At 47.0% G+C, this 17,313-nt stretch overlaps 1 protein-coding gene across 1 annotated transcript in view; it reads right to left on the bottom strand.

Annotated features, from left to right (window-relative positions):
* Positions 1-6,435: 6,435 nt before the first annotated feature.
* Positions 6,436-17,313, bottom strand: part of CNNM1 (cyclin and CBS domain divalent metal cation transport mediator 1) — a 65,254-nt gene continuing 54,376 nt past the window's right edge. The window contains exons 8-11 of the mRNA XM_040254195.1: positions 11,342-11,498; positions 10,932-11,081; positions 8,675-8,776; positions 6,436-7,484 (exon numbers count right to left, since the gene is read on the bottom strand). Of these exons, the coding sequence (XP_040110129.1) occupies positions 7,405-7,484; positions 8,675-8,776; positions 10,932-11,081; positions 11,342-11,498 (489 nt within the window). The 3' untranslated portion in view covers positions 6,436-7,404. The remainder of the gene's footprint in view (positions 7,485-8,674; positions 8,777-10,931; positions 11,082-11,341; positions 11,499-17,313) is intronic.

Here is a 17,313-nt window from a genome sequence, read left to right as displayed (position 1 = left end):
GTAGCTAATAGCTTCTTTAAAAACTACATATCTAAGGGAAATCTGAGGGGCGTCCCCGGTGGTCCAGTGGCTAAGACTCCACACTCCCAATGCAGGAGACCTGGGTTAGATCCCTGGTCAGGGAACTGTACCCCATATGCTGTAACTAAGAGTTTGCACGCTGCAGCTGAAAGATCTTGCATGCCACAGCTAAGGTCGAAGACTCCCTGTGCTACAACCAAGACCTGGTGTGGCCAGATAAATAAAACTAAATATTTTAAAAACAAAGTTCTGAGGAAAGACTGTTGAATATGATTTATTGTAAGGCACTATTCCAAGCCCTTTATATATATCTATGTAGGTTCACTTAATCCTCAATGAGAAATCAATGCAGGGGGCATTAATGTCATCATCACCCACCACTGAAGAGAAAACAGGCGCAGTGAATCAAGAGACTTGCCTAATACCAGGATCAGTCACATGACTCACAGGTGATAGGGATCTGAAGCCAGGAAGTCTGGCTCAGAGTCCACACGTTTAACCTGTTCCTTAACCCTGCTGCCAGGCCTCCCTCTGAATCTCCAACAGCAGGAAGGGTGAGTACCGAGCAGCTCTCAGGGTCTCACAGCGTGGCCTGTGACACGCTCAGTGTCAAGGGCAGAGTAGACCGCAGGGCCTTCTCTGTCAGAATTCAGTCTCTCTGGAGCCTCATCTCAATCTCTTCCCTTTGTGACTCAAAAAGGCACAAGGTGACCACGTTTATCCAGGGCTGCCTCCTTCCCTTGGCCCTCCCTTCCTGAAAATACCTGTCCAGTTTTTCACTCTTCCCTCACAGGAAGAGGGAAGACACTCCTCACCAATTCCTATCCCTCACCAGTTCCTTCTTCAGCATCTGCCTGGAATAGGACACCATGTATCTCCTCCTGGTTCCTGACTTGGCAAACGGCACAGCAACGCCTTTGCCTTTCAAGGGAAGAACCACACATCCCTCGCCAAGAATCCAGTTACGCTAGAAGCAAACCTTCCCTCAGTGCAAGGCGAGAGCTCCTCCCCATTCCTCGTACCTGACGAGCAGTGGCTGGAAGCATTGTTCAGACAAATCTCATGTCACGATGGAGGATTCTGGAGGGAACAGAGGACAGTGGGAAGTCACTGGAATCTGGGACTCTAACGTTACTTAGCACTCAGAAATTATCTTAGTCCTCAGTTCAGTTCAGTGTCTCAGTCATGTCTGACTCTGCAGCCCCATGGACTGCAGCACGCCAGGCTTCTCTGTCCATCACCAACTCCCGGAGCTTGCTCAAACTCATGTCCATCGAGTTGGTGATTCCATCCAGCCATCTCATCGTCTGTCATCCCCCTTTCTTTCTGCTTTCAATCTTTCCCAGCATCAGGGTCTTTTCCAATGAGACAGTTCTTCACATCTGGTGGCCAAAGGAGTGGAGCTTCAGCTTCAGGATCAGTCCTTCCAATGAATATTCAGAACTGATTTCCTTCAGAATGGACTGGTTGGGTCTCCTTGCTGTCCAAGGGACTCTCAAGAGTCTTCTCCAACACCGCAGTTCAAAAGCGTCAATTCTTCGGTGCTCAGCTTTATGGTCCAACTCTCACATCCATACATGACTACTGGAAAAACCATAGCTTTGACTATATATGGACCTTTGTTGGTAAAGTAATGTCTCTGCTTTTTAATATGCTGTCTAGGTTGGTCGTAGCTTTTCTTCCAAGGAGCAAGTGTCTTTTAATTTCAAGCCTGCAGTTACCATCTGCAGTGATTTTGGAGCCCAAGAAAATAAAGTCTCTCACTGTTTCTATTGTTTCCCCATCTATTTGCCATGAAGTGATGGGACTGGATGCCATGATCTTAGTCTGAGCCACCGGGGAAGCGTCTTAATCCTCATGATTACCATAAATAACCCGGAGGAACTTCACACCCACTCCTTACATGAGGCTGAGGCTCAAAGGACCACTGCCAGAGTCATGGGGCTGTCTTAGAATGGGAAGTTTCTGGGCCGGGGGAGGGGCACCCAGCGCCTCAGCCTGCGGATCACTCTGAGGCTTAGCAACCTTCAGGAGCTCCTGGAGCATAGGTCCATGGCACTATCCTATAAATCTTGTTAAGTCAGCAAGTCAGGAACACTCAGTGTTGGGCTGCACCCCACAGGCCTGCAAGCCCTGTACGTACCCAACCTCAAGACAAAAACAATAAAATTTTACAGTCTGTTAATTTTTAAAAATTAAAAAAAAAAATTGGCTGCATTGTACTGCATGTGGAATCTTAGTTCCCCAACCAGGGTTCAAACGTGCACCCCTTGCAGAGGAAATGTGGATTCTTAACCACTGGACTGCAAGGGAAGTCCCTAAAATGCTACAGTCTTGAGGGCCAATCAAGATTTTAGAAGTCATCAGCTGCAGCCTCTCTCTCCCAATGCAAGGGTCTCTTCCGTGTTGTCCCTGATTCACCACTTTTAACTGGGTTGGGTTGGCGGGGGGTGGTTGTGTTCTTTGGATACTTGGTGAAACATCCCATTCTACTGATGGAGCATTTTCATTAAAGAGGTCTTTTACCTTGATCCAGAATTTGATTTCCATCTACCCTGTCCCCTGGCTCCCCTCCTCCCTTCCTTTAAACCACACACACTAAATCTCTGGGTACTTCTGATTGAAGACCTTTCAAATATTTGAGAGTAGTAGTTGGTATTCTTGCTTTTGCTTCTCCATGTGAAACTCCATCCTCCATGATGCTTCAGTGTTTCCACACAGATTATGGCCTCTAGATCCTTCACCACCCGGCTGGTTCCCCGGAGTCCTGCAGAGAACGCGTGACGGGGTCTGGAGGATGCGAATGGATGTGACCTCACACTCATCTCTCCATTACCTTTCATTTTATTTTCCTTTCTATCAATATTTGTTCTCCTTCCTATTTAAAGATGCTTGCCCTTCATAAGGGAATGAGAAAAACTGGAGTCCAGTGATTTCTACCTTCTGTCAATCTATCATTCTTCCCAAACATAGTTTTAAACTGAATTCTCTAAGGTAGCAAAGATTGGTTCGTGAAGGCAAAAGAAGGTCTAAAATATTAAAGTGGTTTTGTGGTCTTCCAAAGCAAAATCCTACTTGACAAAATCTTATTTCTGGGTATCTTAATTTCTCTTGTTGGGGAGAATTTGAATTTAGTATTTCTCTCTGGGGGGGATTGCTAATGAAAAATCAATTGGAAACACTTTAAGCCAAAGTATACTTACCAAAGTGCTCAAATGTTTTTAGCATATAAAGAAGTCCCAATCTCGTGAGAATCTGGCCTTCTTGATTCTCTTCTTACATGTCTATTCCCTGCAGTGTGTTCCTTTTTCCCACTAATGTTCACATGAATGGCCTTGGGCAAGTCTGGGAAAAGCTGGCCTTGGCCAGTTACACAAGGTTCTTTACTGCAGGGCTTCTCCATGCGCTTCTACATGTAGGCACACTCGTTTCTTTCTCAAAACCATCCTGGGAAGGAGCATGGTCCCTGTCCTGTATCACAGTCTGTGAAATAGGTTATGAATTGCTCAAGGTTCCATGGCCAGGAAGCGGTGAAGACTAGGCCCATGAGTGCTGGGCTGATCCTACCTTTGAAGTTCACATAAAACCATCAACAAAATAGTTATTAGTATCATTTATTTAAGGCTTCCCTCGTGGCTCAGATGATAAAGAATCTGCCTGCAATGCAAGAGATCTGGATTTGATCCCTGGGTTGGGAAGATCCCTTGGAGAAGGGAAAGTCTACCCAATCCAGTATTCTGGCCTGGAGAATTCCATGGATAGAAGAGTCTGGTGGGCTATAGTCCATGGGATCGCAAAGAGTCAGACATAACTGAGCAATTAACATCACATCATTTATTTACCGTTAATGAACTTTAGGAGCTTCCCAGCTGGTGCTAGTGGTAAAGAGCCTACCTGCCGATTCAGGGGACCTAGGAGATGCAGGTTTGATCCTTGGGTTGGGAAGATCCCCTGGACTAGGAAATGGCAACCCATTCCAGTTTTCTTGCCTGGAGAATACCATGGACAGAGGAGCCTGGTGGGCTACCGTCCAGGGAGTTTCAGAGAATCGAACATCTCAGAGCATGCATGCACAGTGAACTTTACAGCCTGTGGCAGCTCCTGGGAAGAATCCCAAGCAGTCCTGGTGCAGGTCGCTCACTAATTGTCCTGTGTACTGGTTGGAGACGGTCGTAGGTGAGAGATTCCAACCTTCCACAAAGTCCATCAATACTTCAGTGACTGCCCACCTGTTGGCTGGCCCCTTGTTCCTGTCTTGGTTTATAACTACTCAATAAGCCCTCCCTGCTCCCTTGTTCCTTTTCCCAGCCTCTGGTTGGAAATCACTGGAATTGGGCTACTTTGGTTCCTCTCCAAAGGGCCTGCAGAAGTGAGCCAGTGTGACCAGCACATTGCTTTAAATGCTAGACTGGATCTGGCCCCTAAGACCTTGAACTTGGAAGGCACCCAGTCCAGCGCCTCGCAAACACAGGGCTCTGAAAAATGCCAGCCCTTCTCATTTTCATCCTCATGTGCCTTTCTTGTCTAAAGTCACAATCTGGCTTCTCATCTGGGTTTTACTTTCCATTTCTGAAATTTGTTCCTGCAAGATCTTACACATCTGACATCCCAAAGCAGAGCACAGAGCTTTCCTGTAACCTTACCTGCAACCTCACCTGCAACCTCACACCTAGCCTTGAGAGGGGTGCCTCTTCAGGCAAGTGGCCCTCAGGTAAGGTAATTATGTGTGTGCCCCACCCCACCCTACATCTCATTCGAAAACCACTTTGGAACTCTGAGATGCAGGGGCAAGGAAAACAGCGATAGTCCAGGAAAAGGATTTTTATTTTATTCAAAAATTATTTACAATGTATTGAGCCTTCATAAATACTTTATTTCAAAATCCTCTTTTTTTTAACTTTTTTTTTAACCTGAAGAAAATCTTGGGATGGGGCAGGGTAAAGGGAGAGGAGTGATGGCAGGCTCCTTAGGGATTCTGCAAAGAGACAAGTGAAAAGCAACAGCAGTGGCCTGAGGGGTAATGAAGGGAAGACCAGCCAGGCGGGACCCTTGGGTCAGTGGCCAGCTGGCCAAGAAGACTGCGTGACTGCAGATCTTGTTTGGAACAGCACTCACTGGTTTGGGTCAGAGGCACCCAGCACCGAGGGCTAACACTTTGGCTGTTTCTACCAGGCAAGGGTAGGTGTTGGGGGTGAGTGGTAGCTGTGAGTTATCTATGAGAAGTCATGCACTGCTGAGCCTCAGGCAGGGCCAGGCAAAGGATGTGAAGTCAGTAATACACTGCTGAAAAAGGCGAAGTCCACCTCCACATGCTGTGCCCCTAGACACCTGCTGGGGCCTGGTGGGGACTCAGTTACGTGGGTGTACGCTGTACAATACCATAGGGTATGCCAAGGACTTCTGACGAGTTCCACTTGGTGGGTGCCAGCTTTCGCCATCGAGTTGATGGACACTTGGGAAGACCATTTACAACTAAAAATCTGTCTCAAACTACCCAGTATTCACTTCATTCTGCATTGCAGAAACTCTGGGCTGAAAGTTCCACTAGTTAAAATAGTGGATTTTAATACTTTGTGGGTCTGAGAACTTTGAGAATCGTATGAAAGCTTTAGCCCTCTGGAAAACACACATAAGAAGCCAGACACTAAATTCTGACAGAGTTAGGGGTTTCATAGACCCTCTGAAGTCCAACGATGGACCCCCTGGAGTGACGGACCCCAAGTTAAGAACCCCTGAGGTAAATGTTCCCGTGGGTAAGCATTTTCTTTCGAGATGCAAATAACCCAGAGGAATTATCAGTCTCTCCACCCTCTATGTGATTATTGATTGAATGGGTATAGGGAGGTGGAAGTAATGGTTTTGGAGGAAAATGAGGGAAGCCTGAGAATTACATCCCCAGAAAAAAGTTAGGGAATGGTTTTGAGATGAGCACTGGATCACTGGATCCCTGGTCGACAGAACCCAGTGGGGGGGGGATATACATCAGAAAGGGATACAGGTGTCCCAAAGACAACCTTCACTTCCTTCCACATTTTCATAAGGCTGGCTCTGTGGTTTCTGATCAGTTTGCTCTTCAACCAGGTCTGTGCAGTCATCCTGCCATCTGGTGGTTACGCTTGGAATTGCACCTGTCCCAAGTGACGTGAAGTGGGGTTCAAGTTGCTTAGTCGCATCAGATTCTTTGTGACCCCATGGACTACACAGTCCATGAAATTCTCCAGGCAAGAACACTGGAGTGAGTATCCTTTCCCTTCTCTAGGGGATCTTCCTGACCCAGGAATCGAACCCAGGTCTCCTGCATTGCAGGCGTTATCTTTACCAGCTGAGCCACAAGGGAAGCCCAACATCAGGTGAAAATGGTGTTGAATGTACCAGCTCTCTCTGGTACTTTATGCAGAGATCTGGTACATTCTCAGAATAAAGTACACTCAGCTGACTTGATGGAGTGGAGGAAAGGGTGGGGGTGGGGGAATGGACAAAAAAGGAAGAGTGATTCTTCAATGTTCCAGTGTAATACACACTGAAGCCGCATGAGAGCTTGCATCCTTCTTGGCTGACCTGGGCACTCTTTGGTTTATCATGGCTAAAACTTTTCCATATATATATATATATATATATATATATATTTTTTTTTTTTTTAAATTTAAAACCTGAAGTTCCATCTCTGGCTCCCAAATGGGTTTCTCTTCTTCTTGCCCCTCCTCTTCCAGAGCAGATTTACTGATGGACTGATGACTACTGATCAGGAGCCAAAACAGACGTGTCCCTGGGAAATACAGTGACTCGAGGTTCCATCGTACATTCTTTCCATTCCAGCTGGGACACACCTCCCAGGCTGCTGCTCTTCTAACAGGAAACTGGTCACCAACAGTTTTCTGTCCTGTGACGTCACATGGCAACATAACTGAGTCCCGCTGCTCTAGTGTTTTGCAGAAATTCTTGGTGCGTCTCCTGAACTAACCCTCCTACCTGCTGCGCCAGCCTCCTTTGTTCTCACCTGCAAGTGGCACCTTTTGCTCTAAGGGAAGCATGAAATGTGGTGCCAAGGGGCACTAAGGAACAGGAAATGCATCAGGGGTCCTAGAGTGGCGTTGTCAGCCTGGGGTCATTTCTTCTGCAGTCCCAGACTGTGTTGTGCACGAGATCATTTCTAGCATGTTCCACTGAGGCAGCACCTTCCATCACGGCCACCGCAAGGCTCTGAGTCAAACTGGAGGCGATGAGAGAAAATCTGCCACACTGACGGCTAGGGGTGAAGAGGTGGTAAAGAAAGCAGTTCGCTCTGTCACCAGTGGGAGGCCTTGGGGAGAAGCAGATGACGGGAGGATGGGTTCTCCCCAGAGCTCTGGAATCTCACGCCCCCAGTGGATGCCAACAGCCCTGTCATGTGATGAGAGGCGTTAAGTTGGAGTTCTCCTCAGAGGTTCTCTCTCCATCTGGTGACCTCTTCCTTTTTCGACCACCTGAAAAACACAGTTTCTAAGGGTCAATCTGTAAGGCTGGGAGAACGTGAGTACTCTCTCGGGGGCCCAAGTGCTCTTCAGAATAGAAGCAGAAATGGAGACAAAGCCCTTGATAGTCTGGCAGTAGTCTGCATTGTCTCCAGGTGCTAATATCAGCATATGGACATCTTGAAGGATTAGAATGCACCTTTCACCCGAGATGACATCTCCAAAAAGCCAGACTAGTGCCAATATATCGGAGATTTCCTGGACAGGATGGAGCGAAAGGAGCATGCCTCCTCATCCCCAGCTCAAATGGTTGCGAGACACCCTCAGAGAGAAGACTGGCCTCATGTACTTTGATGTCCCTGAGCCAAGGTGGTGGGTGTAGCTGGGAGCCATCCCCAGGTACTTATACTCTCTAGATCAGAGGCAACCTCTCTTCTGCATTGGGGTATGTAGGGGTGGAAGGGTACTCTGTTCCCAGCTCCATTGTTTTTGGAAAGGAGTATTTTTCACCTTGTTCTCCCTGCCATGGACTTCCTTCCACAGAGGATACTGCTCTCCTTTTTTATTGAGTTTCCTCAACACAAATTTTCTTTAAAAGACCAGATTGTAAGTATTTTAGGTTTTGCAGGCCATTTGGTCCCTGTTGCAACTACTTAACTCTGCCAATGTGGCCATCAAAGGCTACTGGGTTCTATAATCCAATAAAGTGAAAGTGAAAGTGTTAGTCGCTCAGTCCTGTCTAACTCTTTGCGACCCTATGGACGGTAGCCCACGAGGCTCCTCTGTCCAGGAAATTCTCTAGGCAAGAATACTGGAGTGGGTTGCCATTCCCTTCTCCAGGGGATCTTCCCAACCCAGGGATCGAACCCAGGTCTCCCACATTGCAGGCAGATTCTTTACTGTCTGAGCCACAGGGGAGCCTCCTTAGTTTTTATAGGAATGGGCAGGGGAGGAGGTCAGGATTTGATCTGTGTCCATGGTTTACAGACTCCTGCCCTAGACAACTACCCACTGAATGGGACAGGTGCCCAAACTATCAAGGGTGCAGTGCCTGCCCAAACCCCATTACAGGTTTCCACAATTGTACCTCATTTGGCTTCCCCAAAGGAGTCAATGGTTTCTCCTTCAGGAGTAAGATCCTAGCATGTTTTTCGTACTAATCAGCTGGTGGGTGGTTTTCATCCTGGTAAAGAAGTACTCACTCAAGGTTCTCAGCAACTTCCTGCCCATGGTTTCCTCCAAGTCGCTGCTGCAGGGGCTGGTCTCTGTGTCCAGGTTGATATGACAACATTCACTATCTGATGCTGAGAAAAAGAAAAGAAGACAGAACACAAGCCTTTCCACCTGAACACCCAGGGATCCAGGTAGGGTGTTTTTTGTCAATGTTCCTTGGCAGGTGAAAGCTCAAAACCAGAGCCAAGGCAGTGGTGGCTGTAACATGAAAGGGATGTCCAGGAAGAAAAAGGCTCTAATCACTTAGCAAGAGGCTTTTTAGGGCCACAAACAGAACTAAGAAGCAAGAGAAGAGGAGCAGGAATCCAACTCTCCAAACACTGTTAGGTCAGACAGAGACGAGAACACGAGCATTTCCACTCAGCATCTGCCAGACAAGAAGCACCTTGGAGGACAGGTCGGGTGTCACCTTCACCTTCTTCTCCTTGCGTGGATACTGGAAAATCACAGGGCTCAATAACAACTAAGCTCGTGCTCTCTTCTTCCACTAAACCCAGGGGAGATTCAGAGAACTGCCAGATCTGAGAGCTGGAAAGGGACCCAGGCCCTGACCACCAATGCCTCTGAATCTCATTGGGGAGGCAAATGGTGGAGAGGACTGGGCAAGTCAGTTCCCTTCTCCAGGCGTAGGCCCTCATGTGTCATATGAGGAGGATGGACTGGAATAATCTCCAAAGACTGGCCCATCTCCTCTATTCTCATTCCTTTGATATAACTTCTTGCTACATGTGTTAGCTATTAAAATCAGTGTGCACAGGAGAAAAACCATCATTCTAAATTCAGGTCCTGGAATCGTGATTATGCATATCCTAGATTTTCTGAGTTAGCCACAAGTTCAAACACGTTATCTCACTGACTTCAAAAGTCTATGAGCAATTGTCAGGTCACTGCTCTGGACCTGGAGGATCTCAGGCTTGCGGACTGGGGCGGGTCTGGAGGCGGGATGGGTGCTGGCTTTGGGGTCGTTGGTGTAGGGGGGCGGCAGAATACATGGAGACGATTAGCTGGATGAGGCAAGCACAGAAGGATCTCAGGACTGGTGGGACGCTGAGAGCTTGGAGCAACACTGCAGTCAAGACAGGAGTATTGTCTCTGTAGGAGGTGCTATGATCTCGGGGATCAGGACAGACCCTACAGATTACTGCTAGTCTCAGGGACTCAAAGAAAGGGAAGAGCCCTGCCAGTAAGAGCAAAGGCTGACCTCAGTTTCCTAATCTATGTGCTCAATTGCTCATTTGTGTCTGACTCTTTGCAACCCCAAGGACTGTAACCTGCCAGGTTCTTTGGTACATGGGGATTCTCCAGACAAGAATATTGGAGTGGGTTGTCACGCCCTCCTTCAGGCAATCTTCCCAACCCAGGGATTTAACCCAAGACTTCTGCATTGCAGGCGGATTCTATACTGTCTTGAGCCACCAGGGAAGCCTTTCCTAATCTATAAATTAGGCCTAATAATAACTTCCTAATATTTAGGGAGCACAGTACCAGTACTGTGATGCACCCTCCTATAAATGTTATTTCATTTCTGCTCAAAGCTACTTCATGAAGTAGCCACCGTGATTTTTATCTATTAACATAAGGAAGAATGGGTTTCCTTGGATGCTCAGTGGTAAAGTACCCGTCTGCTAATGCAGGGGATGTGAGTTTGATTCTGGGTCGGGAAGTTCCCCTGGAAAAGGAAATGGCAACCCACTCCAGTATTCTTGCCTAGGAAACACCATGGTCAGAGGAGCCTGGTAGGCTATAGTCCGGTTCAGTTCAGTTCAGTTCAGTCGCTCAGTCGTGTCCGACTCTTTGCGACTCCATGAACTGCAGCACGCTAGGCCTCCCTGTCCATCACCAGGGACGCAAAAACGTCAGACATGACTGAACGACTAAAAAACAACATACAGAAGGAAAGATATCTGTTAAGCTAAGGGAACTGAGTCTTAGGTTAGAGTAACTTGCCTAAAGTTGCTGAACTCCTAAATGGGGAAGCCACGGTCTGAATCCAGGTGGAAACCTAGCTAACAGTGTTCTGAGAATAAACTACTGCGGATCTGATGCCGGGGAGGGGCACAGTAAGCCTTAGGGTTCCCTCCCTGGTAGCATAAGGAGGTGGGGAGTTTTACGTGGGGGCTATGGTCCTAGACTTCCCTCACCTGGGTCACCTGGGGCCATACCAGGACCCAATGGCCTTGACTCCTTCCCCCTTTACTCCCACGGGACTCAGTTTCCCTCCCTGACCTGCTCTAGCGGGCACAGCGGCAGGAGACAGCGAGAGCTGTTGTGTGCTCTGCTCCTCAAAGTCGGTCATTTCCTCCTGGGTGAAGGCCATCTCCTCCATCCTCAGATACACGACCTCGCCGGGGCTTCTCAGCCCATCTGAGCAGCTGCCTGGGGAGGACAGTAAGTGTGTCACCTCCCTGCTCTGGAGGAGACCTGGGGCGCCCCCAGGACAAGACTGCAGCTCTGGGGCGGGGCCGAGGGGGAGGGGGGGGCCGGGGGGGGCGGGGGGGCCGAGGGGGGAGGCGGGGCCGAGGAGGGAGGCGGGGCCGAGGAGGGAGGCGGGGCCGAGGAGGGAGGCGGGGCCGAGGAGGGAGGCGGGCTGTCCCCACCCAACAGCGGCCTGGCTCATCACCTCCCAACCGGCTTACACGGCAGGCTGCTCCGGTGGCTCAGGAGGGTGGCAGCAGGGTCATCCTTGGGAGTCTGGGGTGTGCCCCGGGTCGTGGAGGCCTCCATGTCGGGGGACTGGGGTGAGCTTTCCATGTGGCAGGCGGTGAGCGCATTCTGGTACTGCTGCCGTGTGATCTGGAAGATGGAGGCAGAGAGGTGGGTCGAGGTCAGAAGTTGGGCAGAGCCCTCCCTGGACCTGGCTCACCTTCCTGAGCTCAGAAGCACCCCCACTAAGGTGCTTTGGAACCTTTGGCCTTGGTGGTCTGGGATCCATGTTCTGGGGCCCAGCAGTTAAGGGGCAAAGAGGGAACCCCTTTGCCACCAGCGTTCTTCTGTTCATTTTTATTGGCTCTGGACTCTTACACCTGGAAGAACCTTCTCCTGAGACCCAGGAGAGGATGGAAAGCCCTTTAGCTGGCAGGCGGTTGTCCACGGAGAGGTTTAAAACATAGGCTTATGTTGTTGCCAAGGGCCCTCTTCTTCCTAAAGGGCAGTCAATGGGGACTCAGCAAGAACAAGATCCCCAACTTATGTAGAGGCTGAAATAAGAAACCTCCATATGAAGAACATAAACTTTGGCAAAACCACAGATGAAGTCAATTTATTACTACTGTTTTTTCTAATGCCTTCCATAATCATATAGGAATCCATTTGATAAATCCTTCAAGAAAGTAGTGCCAGGAAGAAGCTCCTTTCTGTAGATGCATTGTATACGTCCTTATATTGAATGAGGACTCAAATATCCACTAGGTTTCCTTTTTTTTCCTTTTATGACAGGAAGCTCACAAATTTATTTATTTGCAGACAAACTCATTCCTGATAGTATTTGCACCAAACTGGCTTGTAATCTCAACTTTTTATTTAAAACATCATTGAATTATTTATTTTTGGAAATCCTATATATTACTGGAAGTGCTATAAATATACTAAATGATTTGATTTTCAGATGTTGGTGAAGGCTCTAGTGCTAATGTTATGCAGAAGAGTTTGCTTTTGCAGACAGACATTGGAATATGAGAATAAAACCTTCCATCCATTCAGCGCATTATGGCTTACAGAGCACTCAGGAATGTGTTATCTCCTTTGGGCACCATGGCTGCAAGGGGGTAAGCATGAGAGGTCTTGTGATGCCCATTTTACAAATAAGGAAATGAAGTTCAGGAAGGTTGGGGATTTGCCTAAGGTTTAACAGTTAGCAAGCCTTCAGAGTTCCAGCCCTGAGATGTGCATTCTGCTTGGGAAAGTGCTATTCATCCTCAGGGGCCAGGGAGATGGAAGGCGAGGTGGGACTGTAGAACTCCAAGTTCTCTGAGGAGAAACTCCAGGGTCTGATAATGGGCAGGATCTGCCCTTGAAATCTGGTCATTTCAGTTTAAAGGGCCTTTACTCTTGCTGTCCAGGGGAAAGCATCTGAGCTCACCTCTGTACATTGTAAACGCACCTGGGTGCATTAGGCTGCCTTTCACAAAACTTTAGGGGAGGTCCCTCTAAAATTGCTATGTTATTTTGGGGGTCCATAGGCCTCAGATGGGAGAAGGCAATGGCAACCCACTCCAGTACTCTTGCCTGGAAAATCCCATGGATGGAGGGTCCGTGGGGTCACCAAGAGTTGGACACGACGGAGCGATTTCACTTCCACTTTTATGCACTGGAGAAAGAAATGGCAACCCACTCCAGTGTTCTTGCCTGGAGAATCCCAGGGACGGGGGAGCCTGGTGGGCTGCCGTCTATGGGGTCACACAGAGTCGGACACGACTGAATCGACTTAGCAGCAGCAGCAGCAGCAGGCATCAAATGACTGAAGAGAAGTATGATACATGGTCTGAGCCAAGGTTATTATCAAAACTTAGTCTTCTAATGTTACCATGGGTTTCTAAAGGTGAAGCTTTCTTTGGAGTCTTGAAGGTTCTCCTGGCTTAAATGACAGGAAAATGTCCTAAATGACTTGGTAAGCCCAACAAAGCACTTGATATTATTCTATTTGGGTTCTTTTAACTAGTTAGTTTAGATTTGGCTTCCAGTTTAGTTCCCTGGTGACTCAGATGGTAAAGAATCTGCCTGCAATGCAGGAGACCTGGGATCAATCCCTGGGTCAGGAAGATCTGGAGAAGGGAATGGCTGCCCACTCTAGTATTCTTGCCTGGAGAATTACATGGGCAGAGGAGCCTGGAGGGCTACATATAGTCCATGGGGGTCCCAAAGAGTTGGACATGACTGAATAACTAACACTTTTACTTTTTCACTTTTAGTTAAAGACCAAATGATTCTTTGCCTAAAAACTATGGTGTGAAACACACTGCCTATTCAAGACAAAGGCATTGGGTAATGCCTTGGTTACCTGCTCTAGGGATCTCACAGCCTTGCTTTCACAATGCTTCTCTTTTAAGTTAGAAAAATCACAAACAAATACGATGTCAACGAAAATGACAGTTGCTCAGTTGTGTCTGACTCTTTGCCACTCCATGGACTATTGCCTGCCAGGCTCTTCTGTCCATGAATTGTCCAGGCCAGAATACTGGAGTGCGTAGCTGTTCCCTTCCCCAGGGGATCTTCCCAACCCAGGGACTGAACCCAGGTCTCCCACATTGCAGGTGGATTTTTTACCATTGGTGTCAAAAGTGTCACCTTAAAAGAAATTTGAGAAGGCACTAGCCAAATGTATTCAGGAAATCGCCCCAGCTGCACTTCTAGACTCAAGCATCACTTTTTGTCAGTTCCCCTCCTCCTGTTCACCTGTGAAGCCTTTTCTACCTAGCACAGTACTATCCAAGAAAAATATAATGTGAGATCACATAGGTAACATTTTTTTGGCTGAGCAGCATGTGGGATCTAAGCTGCCTGACCAAGAATTGAAACCATGCCTCCTGCATTGGAAGCACAGAATCTTAACCACTGGATCACTAGGGAAACCCCCACATAGGTAATTTAAAATTCTCTAGTTGTCACGTTTTTAAAAAAGTAAAAGCAAACAGGTGAAATTAATTTTATATTTTTCATTTAACTTAACATATCCAAAATAGCTTCACTTCAATGTGTCACCAATATAAAATAATTAATGAGGAATCTTGCATTCTTCTTTGTATCAAGTCTTTGGAATCCAATAGGTATTTTACATTCTAGCGAACCTCAGTTTGGATGAGCCACATTTCATGTGCTCAATAGCCACATATGGCCACTGGATTCTGTATCAGACACTGACGGTCCAGCCGATCAACTAAATAGCTCTGCCCAGTTTTGACAATCCAGACTTGCATGGCCACATAGTCCCACTGCTTGCTAGCATGGAATCACTGGTCCGGCTCAGCCCCTCTTTTACATTCCTTGAGTGCTCCATGTTCACTTGCCTTCCATACCCTTTCCCTCCTTCTCCCTCTTGGCCTTACCTTCGCTCGCCTTTTATTCTTTCCTAATTCTTAAAGGTCCAGTGCTTTCTCCAGCCAATACAGCTCTTAAAATAAAGTGTCAAATGATTTCATAATCAGTTAGATACTACCCTGCATTGGTCACTGTCATTTGACTTATGGTTCTTTTCCCCAATTATATTTCTTGAGTACAGCTCATGGTGCCTAGAACCATCGTTAACTGCTTACCAAATACTTACTGATTGGCACCAAGTGAATGAAACCACTGTTCAAAGGACATCATGTTCTTATTCTCTTTTCACTACTGTAGCTACCATTTCTTAACAATAGCTTGACTTCAAGTTGTCTTTTACTCTAGCCAATTAAGAACTCAGTTCAGTTCAGTTCAGTTCAGTTCAGCCACTCTGTCGTGTCCAGCTCTTTGCGACCCCATGAATTGCAGCATGCCAGGCCTCCCTGTCCATCACCAACTCCCGGAGGTCACCCAAACTCATGTCCATCGAGTCAGTGATGCCATCCAGCCATCTCATCCTCTGTTGTCCCCTTCTCCTCCTGCCCCCAATCCCTCCCAGTTTCAGGGTCTTTTCCAATGAGTCAACTCTTCACATGAGGTGGCCCAAGTATCGGAGTTTTAGCCTTAGCATCGTCCTTCCAATGAACACCCAGGACTGGTCTCCTTTAGAATGGACTGGTTGGATCTCCTTGCAGTCCAAGGGACTCGCAAGAGTCTTCTCCAGCACCACAGTTCAAAAGCATCAATTCTTCAGTGCTCAGCTTTCTTCACAGTCCAACTCTCACATCCATACATGACCACTCAAGTGTCCTCTAAATTACAAAAGAAATGGAGATCAGTTGATCTCGAAACTAACAGGAGTTAAGGGTACCCTTTGGGACATTTTGACTTAGCAGTCAATGCGTCTAGAAGTTCACCTTTCAGCTAGAGTGATGTTTCCAATCCTTTTATGATGTTCTGCTTACATTTTCAACTTTCGGGTGGTTTATTCAACCCTCAAGGGCTTCCCTGATAGCTCATTGGTAAAGTATCCACCTGCCAGTGCTCGAGATGAGGGTTCAATCCCAGGTCAGGAAGATCCCCTGGAGAAGGAAATGGCAACCCACACCAGTATTCTTGCCTGGGAAATCCTATAGACAGTAGAGCCTGGCGGGCTACAGTCCATGGAGTCACAGAAGAGTTGGACACAACTTAGCGACTAAACAGCAACAGAAATTCATCCCTCAAAACACAATTTTGCAATTTAGAGATTCTGCCTCCAGATGGTGATGGGGCATCTTGGCCATGGTTACACAATTCACTATACAACATCTGCCAAATGTTCTTAATTTAAAGATGATATTAATATTTATGGAATACATTAAAGAATTCTGATGGACAGGGAGGCCTGGCATGCAACTGCAATCGCAATTCATGGGGTCGCAAAGAGTCAGACATGACTGAGCGACTGAACTGAACTGAACTGAAAGATTCTTTGGTATCTTCATAACTTATTAACTCCTATCAATTATGGCTTTGGGGCTTCCCCGGTGGCTCAGTGGTAAAAAATCCGCTTGCACTGCAGGAGACTTAGTAGACGAGGGTTCGATCCCTGGGTTGGGTCAATCTCCTGGAGGATGGCATGGCAACCCACTCCAATATTCTTGCTTGGATAATCCCATGGTCAGAGAAGCCTGGTGGGCTACAGTCCATAGGGTCACAAAGAGTCGGACATGACTGAAGAAACTGAGCATGCACGCACACACACACACACACACACACAAACAAACACAGACACAATCATGGCTTTAATACCTTCCCCAGATACTCACTGGATATTGGATATACCTTTCTTTCTAATTTTATATTGAACTCAAATTACTCCTGGACTTAATGAACAGTTCTAGAATTTAGTCTGTTGGACAGGAAAAGCCTCTGCAGCCAGTCACAGGGGCTTTTGCCAGTGAAATCACCCCTGAGCTTTTTCAAAAACTCTCTTCATATTAAAAAAAAAAGGTGGGTTTGAGGAGGTGAGTAAAAGAGCAACCTGAACATGGCCCTAAAAGTCCATTCAGTCAGGAGAAAAATGTCATCTTAACTTATATTAAAAAACAAAACAGAAAAATCAAACCCTTATGTTAAACAAGAGCTTCAACTTACAATGTTCCCTTCTGTAGAACAACCCATTGCAATTGAAGTTTTTAAGTGACTTGAACCACAAGTTGAAAGAGATTTCTGAATAATACTTTACTAGGTTTCTAGCCTTCCCTAAACTTCTACTTCTGACATGTAGCTTTCTCAATTTCAAAATATCTAGGTAGACAAAAGGACCATGTGCAGTGATGCCCTGCTGCCCTGGCCCTCTGGCCTGAGATCAAGGATAACACCTGTACCTGAGAATTGACCTCAGCTTTGGAGTTCTCAGCAGGCCACTGGCTCACTGTCAGGAAAGAGACTTTCCTTTTATGTTCCTTGTTATTTATAGAATGTTCCATTCGCTTTTAGGAGTGGATACATGAGATATGTGAGATCAATTGTAAGTTTTAGGAAAATCCTTACAAACTTAGTGTTGGGTATTCATCCTAACACATTCCAT

This window comes from Oryx dammah, unplaced genomic scaffold (assembly GCF_014754425.2).
Source record: "Oryx dammah isolate SB20612 unplaced genomic scaffold, SCBI_Odam_1.1 HiC_scaffold_14, whole genome shotgun sequence".
NCBI classification, from domain to species: domain Eukaryota; kingdom Metazoa; phylum Chordata; class Mammalia; order Artiodactyla; family Bovidae; genus Oryx; species Oryx dammah.
Note: the sequence above shows the minus strand (reverse complement) of the source record. Positions and strands in the feature narration are given on the sequence as shown.